Source organism: Bombina bombina, chromosome 3, assembly GCF_027579735.1.
Source record: "Bombina bombina isolate aBomBom1 chromosome 3, aBomBom1.pri, whole genome shotgun sequence".
NCBI classification, from domain to species: domain Eukaryota; kingdom Metazoa; phylum Chordata; class Amphibia; order Anura; family Bombinatoridae; genus Bombina; species Bombina bombina.
The window spans coordinates 857,616,738-857,643,139 of record NC_069501.1 but is presented as its reverse complement, the minus strand read 5'-3'; the positions used below and the strand labels follow the sequence as shown (position 1 = coordinate 857,643,139).

Below are 26,402 nucleotides of genomic sequence, written 5' to 3'. Positions count from 1 at the left end.
CCAAAATGTTCTCCCCTTTAAATTGTTCCCAATGATCCATTTTACCTGCTGGCATTTATTAAATTGTTTACAAGTAGCTCCTTTACCCCTATTTTGGCATTTGAAATAGCTGCAGCTGGTATAACAAGTCATTGTTATTATATTAATGTATTTTCAATTTTAGATTGTACAGTCCCTTTTAAGATAGAGCTTGTAATTTTAAGACCCTTTTTAATTCCACATCAATTTTCAAACGTGCTTTATTCTTTTGTTATCCTTTGTTGAAAAATAATACACATCTTACAATAGCGGGAGCTATATGCTGATTGGTGCCTGCACATATTTGTCTCTTGTGATTGGCTAACTATGTGTTCATCTTGCTGCCAATAGTGCAATGTTGTTTCTTCAACAATGGATAACAAGAGAATAAAGCAAATTTTGATAATAGAAGTAATTTGGACAGTTGTTTGAAATTGTATGTGCTATCAGAATCATGAGAGAAAATGTGGGGGTTTCCTGTCCCTTTTTTAAGTGTGTTACTGTCTAATTTATAATTTAATTTTAAAATGACCTGCAGAATTTTTTTCAAAATTCTCATCACAGAAAGTAAAAAAGAAAAATAGTTCTGCCTCTGAGGCAACGGCATATTCTTAAAGTAGAATTGAGTGTAGTATTATCAGTATTTCCTAATTTCTTGCCAATAGATTAGAAGAAATGTATAATATGTGGTAATATGCAACATATAGTGTATGCAGAAATTTGTGCATGAATGCCTATAGCTCTGCTCCTGTTCACTTTCTCTCTTAGGTCAGACAAATGGCTGCCGTCTTATTGCGACGCCTCTTGTCGTCCTCGTTTGAAGAAGTATATCCATCTCTCCCTGCGGAGGTCCAGAATGCTATCAAAAGCGAACTACTGCTTGTCATTCAGTTGGAAACACAGTCCAGTATGAGGAAAAAGATCTGTGATATTGTTGCAGAGCTAGCCAGAAACTTAATTGGTTTGTATCTCAACACCACCATATTAAAATGCTGTTTCTGTATCACTGAATACTGATACCATTTCTATGCTTAAGTCAAGGGCTTTGTACATGATTGAAATCATAGGGATACTCAACTGTGCATATATTTGCTATTAAGCACTTCATTGCAAAGTAAAAGTTAAAAATAATTTAACACTGTGATTTTGTTAGTATCCACAATTACAAAGACATTGCTAATCAATATAAATGAGGTAACCACTGTATAGCGTATTGAAGGCTCAAGTAAATTTATTTACACTTTTGTACTATAAAGTTTCTGCTTGAATGTGTCAAATTATTCATTTCCATCTAAAAGGGAGGAGAGTCCACAGCTTTATTCATTACTTGTGGGAATTAAGAACCTGGCCACCAGGAGGAGGCAAAGTCACCCCAGCCAAAGGCTTAAATACCTCCCCCCACTTCCCTCATCCCCCAGTCATTCTTTGCCTTTCGTCACAGGAGGTTGGCAGAGAAGTGTCGGAAGAATCTGGGTAGTCTCTTATGGAGGGTAGTATTCTTCAGAATTGGACTGGAGTTTTAAGTAGTCCTGTCGGCCTCTGTGAGAGCTTGGGTGAAAGTTAGTCTGGAGATGCAGGGAGGAGAGTCTTTCTGCAAAACCATCCTGACTCATTCTAACGGCTCCATAAGCATTCAGCGTTGACGAGTTTCGCTGCCTGCTTTCTACACTCAAGTCCATGTCGGGAGTGATGCTACTAGACTGTCAGACTTGAGAAGCAGTGTTCCTGTTCCACGGCATAGATTCTGGTAAGATAGTTTCATTTTTTTTTATACACATAAAGATAACACAGAAGACAGGGTCACAGTGATACCTTTATCTTTATAGAATCAAGGGTTAATATTCCTGGTAGGGGGATTCATGAACAGGGGGGTCTGTACATAATATTATTTGTTGTGTAATTGCTGCGATATGTGTGAGATGAGGCTCTGGCAATGGGTGGACTTTTAGTTTCATTTCCGGGATTATTTGCGTGGCCAATTTGGCGTGTTTCTTTTCTCCCTAGTGCAGGTGCCGTCCTGCGAGGCATTCCTTCTGACCGGGTTTGGCCTAATAGACTTCCTCTGCTTGACCGGCGGTTGCAGGAGACGAAACGATTTCTGTGGTCCGGGTCATTGGAGGTTATAAAACATAATTTATGCTTACCTGATAAATTTATTTCTCTTGTAGTGTGTTCAGTCCACGGGTCATCCATTACTTATGGGATATATTCTCCTTCCCAACAGGAAGTTGCAAGAGGATCACCCAAGCAGAGCTGCTATATAGCTCCTCCCCTCACATGTCATATCCAGTCATTCGACCGAAACAAGACGAGAAAGGAGAAACTATAGGGTGCAGTGGTGACTGGAGTTATAATTTAAAATTTAGAACCTGCCTCAAAAAGACAGGGCGGGCCGTGGACTGAACACACTACAAGAGAAATAAATTTATCAGGTAAGCATAAATTATGTTTTCTCTTGTTAAGTGTGTTCAGTCCACGGGTCATCCATTACTTATGGGATACCAATACCAAAGCTAAAGTACACGGATGAAGGGAGGGACAAGGCAGGAACATTAAACAGAAGGAACCACTGCCTGTAGAACCTTTCTCCCAAAAACAGCCTCCGAAGAAGCAAAAGTGTCAAATTTGTAAAATTTGGAAAAAGTATGAAGTGAAGACCAAGTTGCAGCCTTGCAAATCTGTTCAACAGAGGCCTCATTTTTAAAGGCCCAAGTGGAAACCACAGCTCTAGTGGAATGAGCTGTAATTCTTTCAGGAGGCTGCTGTCCAGCAGTCTCATAGGCTAAGCGTATTATGCTACGAAGCCAAAAAGAGAGAGAGGTAGCTGAAGCCTTTTGACCTCTCCTCTGTCCAGAGTAAACGACAAACAGAGAAGAAGTTTGTCGAAAATCTTTAGTTGCCTGTAAGTAGAACTTCAGGGCACGGACCACGTCTAGATTATGCAAAAGACGTTCCTTCTTTGAAGGATTAGGACACAATGATGGAACAACAATCTCTTGATTGATATTCCTGTTAGAAACAACTGTAGGCAAAAATCCAGGTTTAGTACGCAGGACTACCTTGTCTGAATGAAAGATCAGATAAGGAGAATCACAATGTAAGGCAGATAACTCAGAGACTCTTCGAGCCGAGGAAATAGCCATCAAAAACAGAACTTTCCAAGATAAAAGCTTAATATCAATGGAATGAAGGGGTTCAAACGGAACACCCTGAAGAACTTTAAGAACCAAGTTTAAGCTCCACGGAGGAGCAACAGCCTTAAACACAGGCTTAATCCTAGCCAAAGCCTGACAAAAAGCCTGGACGTCTGGATTCCCTGCCAGACGCTTGTGTAAAAGAATAGACAGAGCAGAAATCTGTCCCTTTAGTGAACCAGCGGATAAGCCCTTTTCTAAACCCTCTTGTAGAAAAGCCAATATCCTAGGAATCCTAACCTTACTCCATGAGTAACTCTTGGATTCACACCAATATAAATATTTACGCCATATCTTATGGTAAATTTTTCTGGTTACAGGTTTCCGAGCCTGTATCAATGTATCAATAACCGAATCCGAAAACCCACGCTTTGATAGAATCAAGCGTTCAATCTCCAAGCAGTCAGCCTCAGAGAAATTAGGTTTGGATGGTTGAAAGGACCCTGAATTAGAAGGTCCTGCCTCAGAGGTAGAGACCATGTTGGACAGGACGACATGTCCACTAGGTCTGCATACCAGGTCCTGCGTGGCCACGCAGGCGCTATCAGAATCACCGATGCTCTCTCCTGTTCAGTCGAGGTAGCAACGGAAAAGGTGGAAACACATAAGCTATGTTGAAAACCCAAGGGGCTGCAAGTGCATCTACCAGCACCGCTCCCGGGTTACCTGGACCTGGATCCGTAACGAGGAAGCTTGGCGTTCTGGCGAGATGCCATAAGATCCAGATCCGGTTTGCCCCAACGACAAATCAGTTGAGCAAATACCTCCGGGTGTAGTTCCCACTCCCCCGGATGAAAAGTCTGGCGACTTAGAAAATCCGCTTCCCAGTTCTCCACACCTGGGATGTAGATCGCTGACAGGTGGCAAGAGTGTGACTCTGCCCAGCGAATTATCTTCGAGATTTCCAACATCGCTAGGGAACTCCTGGTTCCCCCTTGATGATTGATGTAAGCCACAGTCGTGATGTTGTCCGACTGAAACCTGATGAACCTCAGTGTTGCTAACTGAGGCCAAGCTAGAAGAGCATTGAATATTGCTCTTAATTCTAGAATGTTGATTGGTAGGAGTTTCTCCTCCTGAGTCCACGATCCCTGAGCCTTCAGGGAGTTCCAGACTGCTCCCCAGCCTAGAAGGCTGTCATCTGTTGTTACAATCGTCCATTCTGGTCTGCGAAAGGTCATTCCTTCGGACAGATGAACCCGTGACAACCACCAGAGAAGAGAATCTCTGGTCTCCTGGTCCAGATTTAGCAAAGGGGACAGATCTGAGTAATCCCCATTCCACTGACTTAGCATGCATAGTTGCAGCGGTCTGAGATGCAGGCGCGCAAATGGCACTATGTCCATTGCCGCGACCATCAAGCCGATTACTTCCATACACTGAGCTACTGATGGTCTTGGAATGGAGTGAAGGGCACGACAAGCATTGAGAATCTTTGATAACCTGGACTCCGTCAGGTAAATCTTCATCTCTACAGAATCTATAAGAGTCCCTAGAAAAGGGACCCTTGTGAGTGGTAACAGAGAACTCTTTTCCACGTTCACTTTCCACCCATGCGACCTCAGAAATGCTAGAACTATCTCTGTATGAGACTTTGCATTTTGAAAACTTGACGCTTGAATCAGAATGTCGTCTAGGTACGGAGCAACCGCTATGCCTCGTGGTCTTAGTACCGCCAGAAGTGAGCCCAGAACCTTTGTAAAAATTCTTGGGGCCGTAGCTAACCCGAAGGGAAGAGCTACAAACTGGTAATGCCTGTCTAGAAAGGCAAATCTTAGGTACCGATAATGATCTTTGTGAATCGGTATGTGAAGGTAGGCATCCTTTAAGTCCACTGTGGTCATATATTGACCCTCTTGGATCATGGGCAGGATGGTCCGAATGGTTTCCATCTTGAACGATGGAACCCTTAGGAATTTGTTTAAGATTTTTAAGTCTAAGATTGGTCTGAAGGTTCCCTCTTTTTTTGGGAATCACAAATAGATTTGAGTAAAACCCTTGTCCTCGTTCCGTTCGTGGAACTGGGTGGATCACTCCCATCACTAAGAGGTCTTGTACACATTGTAGAAATGCCTCTTTCTTTACTAGGTTTGTTGATAACCTTGACAGATGAAACCTCCCTTGTGGAGGAGAAGTTTTGAAATCCAGAAGGTATCCCTGAGATATAATCTCCAACGTCCAGGGATCCTGTACATCTCTTGCCCAGGCCTGGGCGAAGAGAGAAAGTCTGCCCCCCACTAGATCAGTCTCCAGAGAGGGGGCCCTGTCTTAATGCTGTCTTAGGGGCGGAAGTAGGCTTTCTGGCCTGCTTGCCCTTGTTCCATGACTGGTTGCCTTTCCAACCCTGTCTGTAACGAGCAGTAGTTCCTTCCTGTTTTGGAGCAGAGGAAGTGGATGCTGCTCCTGCCTTGAAGTTACGAAAGGCACGAAAATTAGACTGTTTGGCCTTTGATTTGGCCCTGTCCTGAGGAAGGGTGTGGCCCTTACCTCCCGTAATGTCAGCAATAATTTCCTTCAAGCCGGGCCCGAATAAGGTCTGCCCTTTGAAAGGAATGTTAAGTAGTTTAGACTTAGAAGTTACATCTGCTGACCAGGATTTAAGCCATAGCGCCCTGCGCGCCTGTATGGCGAATCCGGAATTTTTAGCCGTAAGTTTGGTTAAATGCACTACGGCATCCAAAACAAACACATTAGCCAGTTTAAGCGTTCTAACTTTGCTCAAAGTCTCATCCAATGGTGCTGTGCGAATCGCCTCTTCCAGAGACTCAAACCAGAATGCCGCTGCAGCCGTGACAGGCGCAATGCATGCAAGAGGCTGCAATATAAAACCTTGTTGAACAAACATTTTCTTAAGGTAACCCTCTAATTTTTTATCCATTGGATCTGAGAAAGCACAGCTATCCTCCACCGGGATAGTGGTACGCTTGGCTTAAGTAGAAACTGCTCCCTCCACCTTAGGGACCGTCTGCCATAAGTCTCGTGTGGTGGCGTCTATAGGGAACATTTTTCTAAATATCGGAGGAGGGGAAAAGGGCACACCGGGTCTATCCCACTCCTTACTAATAATTTCTGTAAGCCTTTTTGGTATAGGAAAAACGTCAGTACACACCGGTACCGCATAGTATCTATCCAACCTACATAATTTCTCTGGGATTGCCACCGTGTCGCAATCATTCAGAGCCGCTAACACCTCCCCTAGTAACACGCGGAGGTTCTCAAGCTTAAATTTAAAATTTGAAATTTCTGAATCCGATCTCCCCGGATCAGAACCGTCACCGACAGAATGAAGCTCACCGTCATGTTCTGCAAATTGTGACGCAGTATCAGACATGGCTCTCGTGTCATCAGCGCGCTCTGTCCTTAACCCAGAGCTATCGCGCTTGCCTCTTAATTCGGGCATATTGTATAATACTACTTTCATAACATTAGCCATATCATGTAAAGTGATTTGTAAGGGCCTTGATGTACTTGGCGCCTCAATCTTACGCACCTCCCGAGCGGGAGACGCAGGTACTGACACGTGAGGAGAGTTAGACGGCATAACTTCCCCCTCGTTGTCTGGTGATAATTTCTTTATCGGTACAGATTGACTTTTATTCAAAGTAATATCAATACAATTGGTACACATATTTCTATTGGGCTCCACATCGGCTTTTGAACATAATGAACAAGCAGATTCCTCTGTATCAGACATGTTTAAACAGACTAGCAATGAAGCTAGCAAGCTTGGAAATCACTTTCAATAAGTTTACAAGCAATATAAAAAACGCTGCAGCGCTTTTAAAAAAAAAAAAACACGGTTGAATAACGAAGAAAACTAATTCAGTTATAGTCAACCATTCTTAACGAGAAATGTATTAATTAGCAGAGGATTGCACCCATTAGCAAAAGAATGATTAACCCCTCAATACCCAAAAACGGATATCAAATTAAGATTTAACGCTTTTATCACAGTCAAACACACTGTCACAGATCTGCTGTGACTGATTACCTCCCTCAAAAACGAATTTTGAAGACCCCTGAGCTCTCTAGAGACGTCCTGGATCAAGGAGGAAGAAACAGGAAGACTGTGCTAGAATTTTAACTGCGCAACAAGGCGCTAAAACAAGGTCCCTCCCACTCATATTACAACAGTGGGAGACCTGATTTAACGGTTTCTATGCAGAAAATACGTTAGCCATGTGGAAAAAAATCATGCCCAAAAAGATTTATCACCAAAGTACCTCACAAAACGAATAACATGCCAGTAAACGTTTTAAAAACAACATTTTGAATGTCATGCAAAGTTATCACTAAGCCTGCTACCAGTCGCTTCCACTGCAGATAAGGCTTAAACATTATTTCAGTATTAACAGTATTTTCTCAGTCAAATTCTAGTCCCTAGAAAATAACTCAACTGCGCATACATTTATCAGCCTGATACCAGTCGCTACTACTGCATTTAAGGCTGTACTTACATCATATGGGTAACAGCAGTATTTTCTTAGTCAATTCCATTCCCAGAAAATAATGTACTGCACATACCTCATTTGCGGGGAACCCCGCATGCTATTCCCCTCTTTCTGAAGTTACCCTACTCCTCAGAATGTCGAGAACAGCCAGCGGATCTTAGTTACGTCTGCTAAGATCATAGAAAAACGCAGGCAGATTCTTCTCCAAATACTGCCTGAGATACAAAAAAACGGCACACTCCGGTGTCATTTTAAAATAACAAACTTTTGATTGAAGAATAATTAAGTAAAAACTCCAACTCCTCTCGCGACCTCCTTTGTTGAGGGTTGCAAGAGAATGACTGGATATGACATGTGAGGGGAGGAGCTATATAGCAGCTCTGCTTGGGTGATCCTCTTGCAACTTCCTGTTGGGAAGGAGAATATATCCCATAAGTAATGGATGACCCGAGGACTGAACACACTTAACAAGAGAAAGGTGCCATTTTTCATATAATATATCTAGTCCGTAATAAAGGTGCAAGCTATGGAGGGCTCTGACGCGTTGGAGGGTACTCCCTCTTTAACAAAGTCTCATACCTGTGTTTATTGCGAATAGGTTCTGGTAGATCCGCCTGCTCAACTATTTTCCACATGCCTTGATAAGGTTACGACATCTAGAAATAATAGGATGTCTAGTACTACTGAGCCGATTACACATGCAGTGCCCCAGGGCACGACCATGTTGGCTGCCAGATTTTGCGGATCAACTGCAAATGGCGGTGTCTAAGGTGATTAGTGCCTTACCACGTTCTGCTAAATGCAAGCGTAAGGTAAAATTTGGCGATCCTACCAATGGATATTTCAGAGGACGTTCCTTCGGGGTCTGGGTCGGTCATCTAAAGCTCCGACTGTGGAGGAGCCGGACTTTAGGTTTAAGATGGAAAATTTGCGCTTTTTGCTTGCTACTCTCGAGGTTCTGGAACCGATACTACCGGAGGATCCTTCGATTCCTAAGCTTGATAAAGTCTATAAGGACAGGGTGGTGCCTCAGACCTTCCCGGTTTCTGTTAAAATTGCTAACATTATTAAGAATGAATGGGAGAGATTAGGTTCTTCCTTTTCCCCTTCTTCTTTTAAGAAGCTGTTCCCCGTCCCGGACTCTAAGCTCAAGCTATGGGGGACTGTCCCTAAGGTGGATGGTTCTATCTCTACTCTCGCGAAGCGGATGACGATTCCTCTTGAGGATAGTTCGTCATTTAAAGAACCCATGGATATAAAGTTAGAAAACATGTTAAGAAAAATGTTTCAACACACAGGGTTTGTTTTTCAGCCGTCAGCGCGATTGCTGCGGTAGCCGGAGCTGCAACATATTGGTGTGAATCTGTCGGACATGGTCGAGAGGGAAACTCCCCTTGACGAGATACAGGATAGAATTAAGGCCTTGAGGGTCGCTAATTCGTTTATTTGTGATGCCAATATGCAAATCATTCGCCTGAATGCTAAGGTATCAGGTTTTTCCATACTAGTCGTGGTCTGCGGACTTGACCTAAGTCTAGACTGCTATCCCTTCACTTTCACGTAAAGATCCAGTTTGGTCTGGGATTAAACTCGATCATATCCACAGTTACTGGAGGCAAGGGCGCTTTCCTACTGCAGGATAGGAAGGTTAAGCCTAAGGAATCTACTTTTCGTCCCTTTAGTGCGGTCAAGGCCCCACGCCAGCAGCCTACCGTGAAAGCGGATCAGTCCAAGGGCACTTGGAAGCCAACTCAGTCTTTGAATAAGTCCAAGCAGAACAAGAAGCACGCCAACACAGTCAGCATGAAGGGGCGGCCCCCGACCGGTCACCGGACCAAGTAGGGGGCATATTATCTCTTCTCAGAGGCCTGGTTGCAAGGATGTTCAGGACCCTTGGGTTCTGGAGGTTATCGCCCAGGGATACAGGATAGGGTTCAGTTCTCATCCGCCCAGGGGCAGATTCCTCCTGTCAAATCTGTCTTCCAGAAAATAGAGACGCCTTTCTAGAACGTGTGAGGGATCTCTCTTCTCTGAGTTATTGTACCAGTACCACCAGCAGAAAGGGGTTTAGGGTGCTATTCAAACCTTTTTGTGGTCCCAAAGAAAGAGGGCACGTTCCGCCCGATTCTAGACCTAAAATGTTTAAACAAGTTTCTGGCTGTTTTATCGTTCAAAATGGAAACTATCAGATCTATTCTGCCCCTAGTGCAAGATGGGACAGTTCATGACGACAATAGACTTGCAGGATGCCTACCTTCATGTGCCAATCCACAGGGGTCACTTAAGGTTCCTGAGATTTGCGTTTCTGGACCAACATTTCTCTTGTAAGATGTATCGAGTCCACGGATTCATCCTTACTTGTGGGATATTCTCCTCCCCTACAGGAAGTGGCAAAGAGAGCACCCACAGTAGAGCTTTCTATTTAGCTCCCCCCTTAGCTCCACCCCCAGTCATTCTCTTTGCCTACTCTAAGAAACTAGGAAGTGCAGAGCGAGTGTGGTGACAAATCTAATCTCTCTGTGTCTGACTGCTTGGAGATTGAACGCCTGATTCTATCAAAGCATGGTTTCTCTGAGTCGGTCATTGATACCCTGATTCAGGCTAGAAAGCCTGTCAACCGGAAGATCTATCATAAGATTTGGCGCAAATATCTTTATTGGTTTGAATCCAAAGGTTACTCGTGGAGTAAGATTAGGATTCCTTGAATATTGTCTTTTCTCCAAGAAGGTTTGGAGAAGGGATTATCTGCTAGTTCCCTAAAAGGACAAATATCTGCTTTGTCTATTCTTCACAAAGTCTGGCGGATGTTCCAGACGTTCAAGCATTTAGTCAGGCTTTGGTCAGAATCAAGCCTGTATTTAAACCTGTTGCTCCGCCATGGAGCCTAAACTTACTTTAAGTTCTTCAAGGGGTTCCGTTTGAACCTATGCATTCCATAGATATTAAGATTTCCGTCAAACATCTTTGCTGTTTATTCGGGTAAACGGAGAGGTCAAAGGGCTACCGCTACCTCTCTTTCCTTTTGGCTGAAAAGCATCATCCGTTTGGCCTATGAGACTGCTTGCCAGCAGCCTCCTGAAAGAATTACTGCTCATTCTACTAGAGATGTGGCTTCCACATGGGCTTTTAAGGCGGCGGCGACTTGGTCTTCGCTTCATACTTTTTCAAAATTTTACAAATTCGGTACTTTTGCTTCTTCGGAGGCTATTTTTGGGAGAGAGGTTCTACAAGTAGTGGTGCCTTCCGTTTAAGGTACCTGTCTTGTCCCTCCCTTCATCCGTGTCCTAAAGCTTTGGTATTGGTATCCCACAAGTAAGGAGGAATCTGTGGACTCGATACATCTTACAAGAGAAAACATAATTTATGCTTACCTGATAAATTTATTTCTCTTGTGATGTATCGAGTCCACGGCCCGCCCTGTTTTTTAAGACGGGCATATATATTTTTATTTTAAAACTTTCAGTCGCCACTGCACCCTATAGTTTCTCCATTTTCTTCCTAGCCTTCGGTCGAATGACTGGGGGGTGGAGCTATGGGGGGAGCTATATAGACAGCTCTGCTGTGGGTGCTCTCTTTGCCACTTCCTGTAGGGGAGGAGAATATCCCACAAGTAAGGATGAATCCGTGGACTCGATACATCACAAGAGAAATAAATTTATCAGGTAAGCATAAATTATGTTTTCAAGTTTGTGGCCCTCCCCTTCGTTCTGGCAACGAGCCCGAGAGTCTCTACAAAGGTTCTGGGGGCGCTACTTGCTGTAGCCAGGTCCAGAGGCTTTGCTGTGGCGCCCTATCTGGACAATATTCTAGTCCAGGCGCCGTTCAGTCTCGCAGAGGATCACTCGAGGGCCCTTCTTCTTTTGCTCCAATCTCACGGTTGGAGGATAAACTCAGGAAAGAGCTCCCTGATTCCCAGCAACAGGGTGGAGTTCCTGGGAACGATAATAGATTCTATATCCATGAGGATGTTTCTCACAGCTTAGCGACGCAGGAAGATTGCGTCCACCTTTCTTGCCCTTCAGTCCTCCTCCAGTCCCTCTGTGACTCAGAGTATGGAGGTTATCGGGCTCATGGTGTCCAGCGTCGATGTTATTCCATTCGCCAGGTTCCATCTAAGTCCTCTTCAGTTCTGCATGTTGAGACAGTGGAACGCCGATCATACAGACCTATCCTAACAAATTTCTCTGGACGAGGACTCCCTCTCTTGGTGGATCTGTCTGGAACAACTGTCCCAATAGCAGATTTGTAAGGCGTCTACCTTTTCCTCACATACCTTTACAAAATTTTACAAATTTGTTTTTGCTTCGGCGGAAGCAGTTTTTGGGAGACAGTTTTTACAGCCTGTGGTGCCATCAGATTAGACTCCGCCTTCTTTTTGCCCTCCCGTTTTTCATTCAGTGTTCTCTGGAGCTTGGGTATTTGTTTCCACAAGTAATGAATGAAGTTGTGGACTCTCCTCCCCTTTAGATGGAAAACATAAATTATGCTTACCTGATAATTTTATTTCCATTGTGGGGAGGAGAGTCCACGGCTCCCGTCCGTGGTTCCCTTGGGCGAATTTAAATTTAGTTTTTTGTTCTTCTGGCACCATTTATACCGTGATACTTATCCTACTGTTCCTTGTTCCCTCGGGAGAATGACTGAGGGATGAGAGAAGTGAGGGAGGTATTTAAGCCTTTGGCTGGGGTGTCTGTCTCCTCCTGGTGGCCAGGTTCTTAATTCCCACAAGTAATGGATGAAGCCATGGATTCTACTCCCCACGATGGAAATAAAATTATCAGATGAGCATAATTTTTTACCTGCTGAAGTTTTTTATATTGGTCATTTTTTTCTTTATACGGAATGGCTGCTTTTACTTGTATTTTCACATACAGTATACTGAAAATGTACTATTATATTAGAAACTATCTATATTAGGTACTATTGTATTAGAGAAAAACGTTCTAAACGAGAAGCGGCAAAATAGATCAAGATTCCAGTGGAAATAACAAAGAGCAGGCCCTGCCTATTTGAAACTGCTTAACCGCTAAAAAAAGTGAGTGGGGTATAGTTGAAGACTTAGAAGCTGTAAAATTTAAAATTGTGGCATTTTTGCATGTTTCAATGTAAAAAAAAAATATAAACGGGATCTTTTTTTTTTTTACGTTGAAATATGCCAAAATTGCCCAGATTTGGATTGGACAACGACTAAAACTTCAAGGGGAAGAAAATAAAACGTCTTAGTGTCAGTGCTTCCAGGACTTAAAGTAGCGGTTATATGTTACTAAAGTGTTTTTTTTTTAAATTGGCGTTTTTTCATTAATTAAACTGATATTAATTTTTAAATTTTACATTAAATGGCAAAAAATAAAGGTTTTTAATTTTCCATCACTTTAATACATTTGTTGACATTATTTGATGGTAAATCGGTTTAATTTGCCGCCCCACTTGTATTAAAACTTTGTTTAAAAAAATATGCTAAATTGCTCTGGGCAATGATTTCCAATCCTACTCACAATTTGCAAAGCTGTTTTTAAAAATATTAGTATGTTTTTTGGATCCTGTAGTCTACTTCTATTACACATACAAGAAAAAGTCAGGTAATCAGTCAAAATATGTGACAAATGGTTCACTGCATCATGCTCTGCTAATCTTCCTCTGGGTGGAGGTCTTGTTCTCTAGTTAAAGGGACAGTAAAGTCGTAATAAGACATTTATGATTTAGACAGAGCATACAACTTTCCAATTTACTTATAATATTTAATTTGCTTCCTTCTCTTGTTATCCTTTGCTGAAAGGTTTATCTATGAAACCTAGGTTCTAGCTGCTGTCATTGGTTTCCCCATGTGTTCAGTTAGAAACCAGTAGTGCATTGCTGCTCCTTCAACAAATACCAAAAGAATGAAGCAAATTTGATATTAGAAATGGAAAGTTTTTTTAAAATTGCATGTTTTACCTAAATCATGAGAAAAATGTTGTTTCATGTCCCGTTAAGGAATGTGCATGTGACTCATCTTGCTTGCCGACAGTATCACTTCTTTGCTTTTGTTGAGCCTATGTTTCGTCACCAAATCACTCAAAATGTGTCTAAACTTATAGTATTGTTCTTGATCTAAAAGTTTGTAAAAATGTTTTTACTCTCATGTCCATTGCTTCCATGTCTACTTTGTCTCTCAATTTAGTATATTATGCTTGTATTTATTATGTGCAGATGATGATGGCAACAACCAGTGGCCTGAGGCACTCAAATTCCTGTTTGATTCTGTGAGTTCACAGGATGTTGGACTGCGGGAGGCAGCGCTCCACATCTTCTGGTATGTCTTTGCTTACATTTTTTGCATTACGATAATAAAGTGATCAGTTACCATTTTAAGGCAACTAATTAAACCAAAACTAATTTAAATACCTTTTTTAGTTGATGTTCCTGTGTGGAGTTAAAAAAAAATGTATTTATGCTTGTGGCATGTGTTGCTGTCTACCAGTAGAACTATGTGGTTTGTCTTACCAGCCATTGAACTTTTATTCCACACCACTTGTATATATTCCACACACACTTTTAAATATTTGGTATCAAAGTAGTTAAACCTGTTCAATAATGCATTTTAACCCTTTAAGTGTGAATAACACTGGGCTACTGAACACGTGTCATTATTTGTGGTTGCTTACAGAGCTCATTTTGGGCCAAACACACACACCACCGAAGTGCTGGTATGGATAACAGGGCTTATGGGAGCTTGTATTCAACACCTTGATCTCGACTCCCCTAAGCCCTAGAAACTCCAAAGACTCACCATTTGTATATAGAGAGAGAGAGTCCATCCGTCCACGGATTCATCCTTTACTTGTGGGATATTATCCTCCTGCTAACAGGAAGTGGCAAAGAGCACCACAGCAGAGCTGTCTATATAGCTCCACCCCCCATTCATTCGACCGAAGGTACAGGAAGAGAAAGGAGAAACTAAAAGGTGCAGAGGTGACTGAAGTTTAAAATCAAAAAATATTATCGGTCTTAAAATGACAGGGCGGGCCGTGGACTCGTCGTACCATAGAAGAAATTCATTTATCAGGTAAGCATAAATTTACTTTTCTCTTTTAAGGTGTATCCAGTCCACGGATTCATCCATTACTTGTGGGATATTCTCCTTCCCAACAGGAAGCTGCAAGAGGATCACCCACAGCAGAGCTTTCTATATAGCTCCTCCCCTAACTGCTACTCCCAGTCATTCTCTTGCAGCTCTCGACAAGAAAGGAAGTATGAAGAGATGTGGTGAATTAGTGTAGTTTTTTACCTTCAATCAAAAGTTTGTTATTTTTAAATGGTACCGGCGTTGTACTGTTTTTACTTCAGGCAGAAATTAGAAGAAGAGTTCTGCCTGAGGTTTTTGATGATCTTAGCAGGTTGTAAGTAAGGTATACTGCTGTTCTCACACATAACTGAAGAGTATGGGAAAACTTCAGCTGGGGGAATGGCCTGCAGAATTAACTGCTCTGATGTATGTTCAGTATATTTTTTTTCTAGAGAGATAAGGTCTAGAAAATGCTTGCAGTGCCTGATATATTTAATGTAAGCCTGATTACAGTGATTTAACAAACGACTGGGATCATGCTTGCAGTAAAGGGTAATATTCATGTTACTTGCTCTTATTAATTAGTATGTAAAATGTTTGCATGATATATAAAAAACGTTTTTTACTGAGGGTGATAAATCTTTATTTGGGGCCTAGTTTTCCACATGGCTGACTAGATTTCTCCTAGGAGTAGTTATTTATGGCCCTTTCACTTTGAGTGCATGGTGGGAGGGGCCTATTTTTGCGCTCTAATTGCGCAGTAGTTTTACAGTCTGAGACATCCAGTTTCCCTGAAGGAGTCTTCTGACCCATAGGACCTCTGTAAATGGTTTTTGTGCCTACAATAGTCATTTTATGGGCAGGTAGGAGCCACAGCAGAGCTGTGGCAGTTTGCTTGTTACTGTTTATAACGGTTTTACCGTTTTTCTGATTTGTTTTTTGGGTGCAATGCTATGCTTTTGGGTGCAATGCTATTTTAGTCTACTATACACACTGTAAAAATTTTGTAGTTTACAGCTTTTTTTCACTGTCTTGCAGCTTATGTGATTTGTTTTTTTCCCTTAAAGGCACAGTACCGTTTTTTATATTCTGCTTTTTCACATTTATTAAAGTGTTTTCCAAGCTTGCTGTACTCATTACTAGTCTGTTAAACATGTCTGACATAGAGGGAACTCCTTGTTCATTATGTTTTAGAAGCCATTGTGGAACCCTCTCTTAGAATGTGTACCAAATGCACTGATCTTATTATAAATTTTAAAGACCATATTCTGGCTTTAAAAGATTTATCACCAGAGGAAATTGACAAGGGGGAAGTTATGCCGACTAACTCTCCCCACGTGTCTGAACCTATAACTCCCGCTCAAGGGACGCCAAGTACATCTAGTGCGCCCATTGCGTATACTTTACAAGACATGGCGGCAGTTATGATTCATACCCTTACAGAGGTATTGTCCAAACTGCCAGGGTTACAAGGAAAACGAGACAGCTCTGGGGCTAGAACAAATACAGAGCTCTCTGACGCTTTAGTAGCTATGTCTGATATACCCTCACAATGTGCAGAAGCCGAAGCAGGAGAGCTATCTGTGGGTGATTTTTCTGATTCAGGGAAGACACTTCAACCTGATTCTGATATGTCTACATTTAAATTTAAGCTTGAACACCTCCGCGTCTTGCTCAGGGAGGTTTTAGCAACTCTGGATGACTGTGACGCTATTGTAGTCCCAGAGAAATTGTGTAAGTTGGATAAATACTATGCAGTGCCTGTTTACACTGATGTTTTTCCAATCCCTAAGAGGTTTTCAGAAATTATTACTAAGGAATGGTATAGACCAGGTGTACTGTTCTCTCCCCCTCCTGTTTTTAAAAAGATGTTTCCTATAGATGCCGCTACACGGGACTTGTGGCAGACGGTCCCTAAGGTGGAAGGAGCAGTCTCTACCCTAGCGAAGCGTTCAACTATCCCGGTCGAGGGCAGTTGTGCTTTTCTATATCCAATGGACAAAAAATTAGAGGGTTACCTCAAGAAAATTTTTATTCAACAAGGTTTCTCCAGCCTCTTGCATGTATTGACCCAGTCACTGCTGCTGCGGCTTTCTGATTTGAGTCTCTAGAAGAGGCTCTACAGGTAGAAACCCCGTTTGATGATATCCTTGACAAGCTTAAAGCTCTTAAGCTAGCCAATTCATTTGTTTCTGACGCCGTTGTTCATTTAACCAAGCTAACGGCCAAGAACTCAGGTTTTGCTATTCAGGCTCGTAGGGCGCTATGGCTTAAATCCTGGTCAGCTGACGTTACTTCAAAGTCTAAGCTTCTCAACATTCCCTTCAAGGGGCAGACCCTATTCGGGCCTGGACTGAAGGAGATCATTTCTGATATTACTGGAGGAAAAGGTCACGCCCTTCCTCAGGATAGGTCCAACAAATTAAGGACCAAACAGACTAATTTTCGTTCCTTTCGAAACTTCAAGAGTGGCGCAGCTTCAACTTCCTCTAATACAAAACAAGAGGGAAATTTTGCCCAGTCCAAGCCTGTCTGGAGACCTAACCAGGCTTGGAACAAAGGAAAGCAGGCCAAAAAACCTGCTGCTGCCTCTAAAACAGCGTGAGGGATCAGCCCCCGATCCGGAAACGGATCTAGTAGGGGGCAGGCTTTCTCTCTTCGCCCAGGCTTGGGCAAGAGATGTCCAGGATCCCTGGGCGTTGGAAATTGTCTCCCAGGGATATCTTCTGGACTTCAAAGCTTCTTCCCCAAAAGGGAGATTTCATCTCTCACAATTATCTGCAAACCAGATAAAGAGAGAGGCATTCTTACATTGTGTTCAAGACCTCCTAGTTATGGGAGTGATCCACCCAGTTCCAAAGGAGGAACAGTGGCAAGGCTTATATTCAAATCTGTAGTTCCCAAGAAAGATGGAACCTTCAGACCACTCTTAGATCTCAAGATCCTAAACAAATTTCTCATGGTTCCATCCTTCAAGATGGAGACTATTCGAACCATCCTACCTATGATTCAGGAGGGTCAATACAGGACTACAGTGGATTTAAAGGATGCTTATCTTCACATTCCGATACACAGAGATCATCGGTTTCTCAGGTTCGCCTTCCTAGACAGGCATTACCAGTTTGTGGCTCTTCCCTTTGGGTTAGCTACGGCACCAAGAATCTTTACAAAGGTTCTAGGGTCACTCCTAGCGGTCCTAAGGCCGCGGGGTATATCAGTAGCCCCTTACCTAGACGACGTTCTGATACAGGCGTCGAATTTGCAAATCGCCAGGTCCCATACGGACATTGTTCTGGCATTCCTGAGGTCTCATGGGTGGAAAGTGAACGAAGAAAAGAGTTCTCTATCCCCTCTCACAAGAGTTTCCTTCCTAGGAACTCTGATAGATTCAGTAGAAATGAAAATTTACCTGACAGAGGCCAGGTTATCAAAACTTCTAAATTCCTGCCGTGTTCTTTATTCTACTTCTCGCCCTTCAGTGGCTCAGTGTATGGAAGTAATCGGCTTAATGGTAGCGGCAATGGACATAGTGCCGTTTGCCCGCCTACATCTCAGAATGCTGCAACTTTGCATGCTCAGTCAGTGAAATGGGGATTACACAGATTTGTCCCCTCTACTAAATCTGGATCAAGAGACCAGGGATTCTCTTCTCTGGTGGCTATCTCGGGTCCATCTGTCCAAGGGTATGACCTTCAGCAGGCCAAATTGGACAATAGTAACGACAGATGCCAGCCTTCTGGGCTGGGGCGCAGTCTGGAACTCCCTGAAGGCTCAGGGCTCGTGGACTCAGGAGGAGGCGGCACTCCTTCCGATAAACATTCTGGAACTAAGAGCGATATTCAATGCTCTTCAGGCTTGGCCTCAGCTAGCGACAATGAGTTTCATCAGATTTGTCGGACAATATCACGACTGTAGCCTACATCAACCATCAAGGGGGAACAAGGAGTTCCCTAGCAATGTTGGAGGTTTCAAAGATAATTCTATGGGCAGAAGTTCACTCTTGCCATCTATCGGCTATCCATATCGCAGGAGTAGAGAACTGGGAGGCGTATTTTCTAAGTCGGCAGACTTTTCATCTAGGGGGAGTGGGAACTCCATCCGGAGCTATTTGCACAGTTGATTCAACTTTGGGGCAAACCAGAACTGGATCTCATGGCGTCTCGTCAGAACGCCAAGCTTCCTTGTTACGGATCCAGGTATCCCAAGGCAGCGCTGATAGATGCTCTAGCAGCGCCTTGGTCCTTCAACCTGGCTTATGTGTTTCCACCGTTTCCTCTGCTCCCTCGTCTGATTGCCAAGATCAAGCAGGAGAGAGCTTCTGTGATTTTGATAGCACCTGCGTCCACCAGGTCTGCATACCAAGTCCTGCGTGGCCATGCAGGTGCTATTAGAATCACTGATGCTCTCTCCTGTTTGATTCTGGCAATCAATCGAGGAAGCATCGGGAAGGGTGGAAACACGTAAGCCATCCTGAAGTCCCAAGGTGCTGTCAGGGCATCTATCAGGACTGCTCCTGGATCCCTGGATCTGGACCCGTAACGAGGAAGCTTGGCGTTCTGTCGAGACGCCATGAGATCTATCTCTGGTTTGCCCCAACGTCGAAGTATTTGGGCAAAGACCTCCGGATGAAGCTCCCACTCCCCCGGATGAAAAGTCTGACGACTTAAGAAATCCGCCTCCCAGTTCTCCACTCCCGGAATGTGGATTGCTGACAGTTGGCAAGAGTGAGACTCTGCCCAGCGAATTATCTTTGATACTTCCATCATTGCTAGGGAGCTTCTTGTCCCTCCCTGATGGTTGATGTAAGCTACCGTCGTGATGTTGTCCGACTGAAACCTGATGAACCCCCGAGTTGTCAACTGGGGCCAAGCCAGGAGGGCATTGAGAACTGCTCTCAATTCCAGAATGTTTATTGGCAGGAGACTCTCCTCCTGACTCCATTGTCCTTGAGCTTTCAGAGAATTCCAGACGGCACCCCAACCTAGAAGGCTGGCGTCTGTTGTTACAATTGTCCAGTCTGGTCTGCTGAATGGCATCCCCCTGGACAGATGTGGCCGAGAAAGCCACCATAGAAGAGAATTTCTGGTCTCTTGATCCAGATTCAGAGAAGGGGACAAATCTGAGTAATCCCCATTCCACTGACTTAGCATGCACAGTTGCAGTGGTCTGAGGTGTAAGCGAGCAAAGGGAACTATGTACATTGCCGCTACCATTAAGCCGATTACCTCCATGCATTGAGCCACTGACGGGTGTTGAATGGAATGAAGGGTGCGGCAAGCACTTTGAAGTCTTGTTAACCTGTCTTCTGTCAGGTAAATCTTCATTTCTACAGAATCTATAAGAGTCCCCAGGAAGGGAACTCTTGTGAGTGGAACGAGTGAACTTTTCTTTTCGTTCACCTTCCATCCATGTGACCTTAGAAAAGCCAGTACTAACTCTGTATGAGACTTGGCAGTTTGAAAGCTTGAAGCTTGTATCAGAATGTCGTCTAGGTACGGAGCTACCGAGATTCCCCGCGGTCTTAGTACCGCCAGAAGAGCACCCAGAACCTTTGTGAAGATTCTTGGAGCTGTAGCCAATCCGAATGGAAGAGCTACAAACTGGTAATGCCTGTCTAGGAAGGCAAACCTTAGATACCGGTAATGATCTTTGTGAATCGGTATGTGAAGGTAAGCATCCTTTAAATCCACTGTGGTCATGTACTGACCCTTTTGGATCATGGGTAAAATTGTCCGAATAGTCTCCATCTTGAACGATGGAACTCTTAGGAATTTGTTTAGGATCTTTAAATCCAGGATTGGTCTGAAAGTTCCCTCTTTTTTGGGAACCACAAACAGATTTGAGTAAAACCCTTGTCCCTGTTCCGACCGTGGAACTGGATGGATTACTCCCATTAACAAAAGTTCTTGTACGCAGCGTAGAAACGCCTCTTTCTTTGTTTGGTTTGTTGACAACCTTGACAGATGAAATCTCTCTCTTGGAGGAGAGTATTTGAAGTCCAGAAGGTATCCCTGAGATATTATCTCTAGCGCCCAGGGGTCCTGGACATCTCTTGCCCAAGCCTGGGCGAAGAGAGAAAGTCTGCCCCCCACTAGATCCGATCCCGGATCGGGGCCCTCAATTCATGTTGTTTTAGGGGCAGCAGCAGGTTTCCTGGCCTGCTTGCCCTTGTTCCAAGACTGGTTAGGTCTCCAGCTTTGTCTGTAGCGAGCAACAGATCCTTCTTGTTTTGGAGCAGTGGAAGTTGATGCTGCTCCTGCTTTGAAATTCCGAAAGGAACGAAAATTAGACTGTCTAGCCTTAGGTTTGGCTCTGTCTTGAGGCAGGGCCGTGGCCCTTACCTCCTGTAATGTCAGCGATAATTTCTTTCAAACCGGGCCCAAATAAGGTCTGCCCTTTGAAAGGTATATTAAGTAATTTGGACTTAGAAGTTACATCAGCTGACCAGGATTTTAGCCACAGTGCTCTGCGCGCCTGAATGGCGAATCCGGAATTCTTAGCCGTACGTTTAGTTAAATGTACTACGGCTTCCGAAATGAATGAATTAGCTAGCTTAAGGATTCTAAGCCTGTCCGTAATGTCGTCCAGAGTAGCTGAACTAAGGTTGTCTTCCAGAGACTCAATCCAGAATGCCGCTGCAGCCGAGACCGGCGCAATGCATGCAAGGGGTTGCAATATAAAACCTTGTTGAACAAACATTTTCTTAAGGTAACCCTCTAACTTTTTATCCATTGGATCTGAAAAGGCACAGCTATCCTCCACCGGGATAGTGGTACGCTTAGCTAAAGTAGAAACTGCTCCCTCCACCTTAGGGACCGTTTGCCATAAGTCCCGTGTGGTGGTGTCTATTGGAAACATCTTTCTAAATATCGGAGGGGGTGAGAACGGCACACCGGGTCTATCCCACTCCTTAGTAATAATTTCAGTTAGTCTCTTAGGTATAGGAAAAACGTCAGTACTTGTTGGTACAGCAAAATATTTATCCAACCTACACATTTTCTCTGGTATTGCAACTGTGTTACAATCATTCAGAGCCGCTAACACCTCCCCTAGTAATACACGGAGGTTTTCCAGCTTAAATTTAAAATTTGAAATATCTGAATCCAATCTGTTTGGATCAGAACCGTCAGCCGCAGAATGAAGCTCTCTGTCCTCATGTTCTGCAAGTTGTGACGCAGTATCTGACATGGCCCTAGCATTATCAGCGCACTCTGTTCTCACCCCAGAGTGATCACGCTTGCCTCTTAGCTCTGGTAATTTAGCCAAAACCTCAGTCATAACAGTAGCCATATCTTGTAATGTTATTTGTAATGGCCGCCCAGATGTACTGGGCGCCACAATATCGCGCACCTCCCGAGCGGGAGATGCAGGTACTGTCACGTGAGGCGAGTTAGTCGGCATAACTCTCCCCTCGTTGTTTGGTGAAATTTGTACAGATTGACTTTTATTTAAAGTAGCATCAATACAGTTAGTACATAAATTTCTATTGGGCTCCACTTTGGCGTTAGCACAAATAGTACAGGTCTCATCCTCTGAATCAGACATGTTTAACACACTAGCAACTAAACTTGCAACTTGGAAATATTATTCAAGTAAAATACAATGAAAAACGTCCTGTGCCTAAGAAGCACAGAAAGATATGACAGTTGAAATCAATAAACTGAAAAGGTTACAGCATCAAACTTTGTAAAAACAAAACACAATTTTAGCAAAGGCTTGTTCCCATTAGCAAAGAATAACTAACCCTGATGGCATAAAAAAGTTAAAGAATAAACTTTTTTTTTTTTTTTATCACAGTCAACTACAATCTCACAGCTCTGTTGTGAAGATTACTTCCCTCAAACAAGCTTTGAAGACCCCTGAGTTCTGTAAGATGAACCGGAACATGCAGGAAAAACAATGAGCTTCTGACTGAAATTTTTGATGCGTAGCAAAAGCGCCAAAAAAGGCCCCTCCCCCTCACACACAACAGTGAGAGAGTTTAGTAAACTGTCAGAATTAGATCAAGCAACTGCCAAGTGGAAAAATAGTGCCCAAACATTTTATTCACCCAGTACCTCAGAAAATGAAAACTATTTTACATTCCAGCAAAAACGTTTAACATAAATTAAGAGTTATTAAAAAGCCTGTTGCTTGCAAATAGGCTAAAGTCTTAAATACACAGTGTAATTCCAGTGAAGTACCATTCCCCAGAATACTCAAATGTAAAATATACATACATGATATTATATTGGTATGGCAGGATTTTCTCATCAATTCCATTGTCAGAAAATAAAAGCTGCTACATACCTCTTTGCAGATTAATCTGCCCGCTGTCCCCTGATCTGAAGTTTACCTCTCCTCAGATGGCCGAGAAACAGCAATATGATCTTAACTACTCCAGCTAAAATCATAGAAAAAACTCTGGTAGATTCTTCTTCAAATTCTACCAGATAAGGAATAACACACTCCGGTGCTATTAAAAATAACAAACTTTTGATTGAAGAAATAAAACCAAATAAAATCACCATAGTCCTCTCACACATCCTATCTAGTCGTTGGGTGCAAGAGAATGACTGGGAGTGACGTAGAGGGGAGGAGCTATATGCAGCTCTGCTGGGTGAATCCTCTTGCACCTCCTGTTGGGGAGGAGTAATATCCCAGAAGTAATGATGACCCGTGGACTGATCACACTACAGAAGAAAGGAATTTATCAGGTAAGCATAAATTATGTTTTTATCAAAACATGGTTTCTCCGAGTTGGTCATTGGTACCTTAATTCAGGCTCGAAAGCCTGTCGCCAGGAAAATCTATCATAAGATATGGTGTAAATATCTTCATTGGTGTGAATCCAAGGGTTACTCATGGAGTAAAGTCAGGATTCCTAGGATATATTTTCTCCAAGAAGGATTGGAGAAGGGATTGTCAGCTAGTTCCTTAAAGGGACAGATTTCTGCTCTGTCTATTCTTTTGCACAAGTGTCTGGCAGATGTTCCAGACGTTCAGGCGTTTTGCCAGGCTTTAGTTGGAATCAAGCCTGTGTTTAAACCTGTTGCTCCGCCATGGAGTTTAAATTTAGTTCTTAAAGTTCTTCAAGGGGTTCCGTTTGAACCTCTGCATTCCATAGATATCAAGCTTTTATCTTGGAAAGTTCTGTTTTTGGTAGCTATCTCTTCGGCTCGAAGAGTTTCAGAGTTATCTGCCTTACAGTGTGATTCCCCTTATCTGATCTTCCATGCAGATAAGGTAGTTTTGCGTACCAAACCTGGGTTTCTTCCTAAGGTGGTATCTAATAAGAATATCAATCAGGAGATTGTTGTTCCGTCACTGTGTCCTGATCCTTCTTCAAAGAAGGAAAGTCTATTACACAATCTTGACGTGGTTCGTGCTTTAAAGTTTTTTATTTACAAGCTACTAAGGATTTTCGTCAAACATCTGCATTGTTTGTTGTCTACTCTGGACAGAGGAGAGGCCAAAAGGCTTCATCAACTTCTCTTTCCTTTTGGTTAAGAAGTATAATCCGCTTAGCTTATGAGACTGCTGGCCAGCAGCCTCCTGAAAGAATTTACAGCTCATTCCACTAGAGCGGTGGCTTCCACATGGGCTTTTAAAAATGAGGCTTCTGTTAAACAGATTTGTAAAGCGGCGACTTGGTCTTCGCTTCATACTTTTTCTAAATTCTACAAATTTGATACTTTTGCTTCTTCGGAGGCTATTTTTGGGAGGTCTTACAGGCAGTGGTGCCTTCCGTTTAAGCGCCTGCCTTGTCCCTCCCTTCATCCGTGTCCTATAGCTTTGGTATTGGTATCCCACAAGTAATGGATGAATCCGTGGACTGGATACACCTTACAAGAGGAAACAAAATTTATGCTTACCTGATGATAAATTTATTTCTCTTGTGGTGTATCCAGTCCACGGCCCGCCCTGTCATTTTAAGGCAGGTGTTATTTATTTTTTAAACTACAGTCACCACTGCACCCTATAGTTTCTCCTTTTTCTTGCTTGTCTTCGGTCGAATGACTGGGAGTGGCAGTTAGGGGAGGAGCTATATAGACAGCTCTGCTGTGGGTGATCTTCTTTCAGCTTCCTGTTGGGAAGGAGAATATCCCACAAGTAATGGATGATCCGTGGACTGGATACACCACAAGAGAAATAAATCAGGTAAGCATAAATTTTGTTTTATTCTATAAGGTACGACGAGTCCATGGATTCATCCTTTACTTGTGGGATACAATCCAAAGCTACTTGGTATGCAGACCTAGTGGACATGTCATCGGTTCCACCATGGAAACTGCCATCGAGGCAGGATCTTCTAATACAGGGTCCATTCAAGCATCCAAATCTAGTTTCTCTGCAACTGACTGCTTGGAGATTGAACGCTTAATTCTAGCTAAGCGTGGGTTCTCTGAATCAGTTATTGATACTTTGATCCAGGCCAGAAAGCCTGTCACCAGGAAAATTTACCATAAGATATGGCGGAAATATCTTTGTTGGTGTGAATCCAAGGGTTACTCATGGAGTAAAGTTAGGATTCCCAGGATTTTGTCCTTCCTCCAAGAAGGATTGGAGAGAGGATTGTCGGCTAGTTCCTTAAAGGGACAGATATCTGCTCTGTCTATCCTGTTACACAAGCGGCTGGCAGCAGTACCAGACGTTCAGGCGTTTGCACAGGCTTTAGTTAGAATCGAGCCTGTCTATAAACCTGGGGCTCCTCCATGGAGTCTTAATTTAGTTCTTTCAGTTCTTCAAGGGGTTCCGTTTGAACCTTTACATTCCATAGATATTAAGTTATTATCTTGGAAGGTTTTGTTTTTGGTAGCTATCTCTTCTGCTCGGAGAGTTTCAGAATTGTCTGCTTTGCAGTGTGATTCACCCTATCTGGTGTTACATGCAGATAAGGTTGTTTTGCGTACCAAACCTGGTTTTCTTCCGAAAGTTGTTTCTTATAAGAATATTAACCAGGAAATCATTGTTCCTTCTCTGTGTCCTAATCCAGTTTCGAAGAAGGAACGACTATTACACATTCTTGATGTGGTTCGGGCTTTAAAATTCTATTTTTAAAAGCAACTAAAGATTTCAGACAAGCATCATCCTTGTTTGTTGTCTATTATGGTAAGAGGAGAGGTCAGAAAGCGACTGCTACCTCTTTCCTTCTGGCTGAAAAGCATCATCCGATTGGCTTATGAGACTGCTGGACAGCAGCCTCCTGAACAAATTAAAGCTCATTCCACCCGAGCTGTGGCTTCCACATGGGCCTTCAAGAATGAGGCTTCTGTTGAACAGATTTGTAAGGCAGCGACTTGGTCTTCACTGCATACTTTTGCCAAATTTTACAAATTCGATACTTTTGCTTCTTCGGAGGCTATTTTTGGGAGAGAGTTTTTGCAAGCAGTGGTGCCTTCCGTTTAGGTTACCTGACTTTTTCCCTCCCTTCATCCGTGTCCTAAAGCTTTGGTATTGGTATCCCACAAGTAAGGATGAATCCGTGGACTGGATACACCAAGTAAGAGAAAACAGAATTTATGCTTACCTGATAAATTACTTTCTCTTACGGTGTATCCAGTCCACGACCCGCCCTGGCAATTAAGTCAGGGTCAAATTTATTTTTGTAAAACTACAGTCACCCCTGCACCCTATGGTTTCTCCTTTTTCTCCTAACCGTCGGTCGAATGACTGGGGAGGCGGAGCCTGAGGGGGAGCTATATGGACAGCTCT

The 26,402-nt window shown here is 43.1% G+C and overlaps 1 protein-coding gene across 1 annotated transcript in view; it reads left to right on the top strand.

Moving 5' to 3' along the window:
- IPO5 (importin 5) overlaps positions 1-26,402 on the top strand; it is a 411,785-nt gene that overhangs the window by 33,870 nt on the left and 351,513 nt on the right. Inside the window, exons 3-4 of the mRNA XM_053705479.1 lie at positions 787-979; positions 13,853-13,955. Of these exons, the coding sequence (XP_053561454.1) occupies positions 787-979; positions 13,853-13,955 (296 nt within the window). The remainder of the gene's footprint in view (positions 1-786; positions 980-13,852; positions 13,956-26,402) is intronic.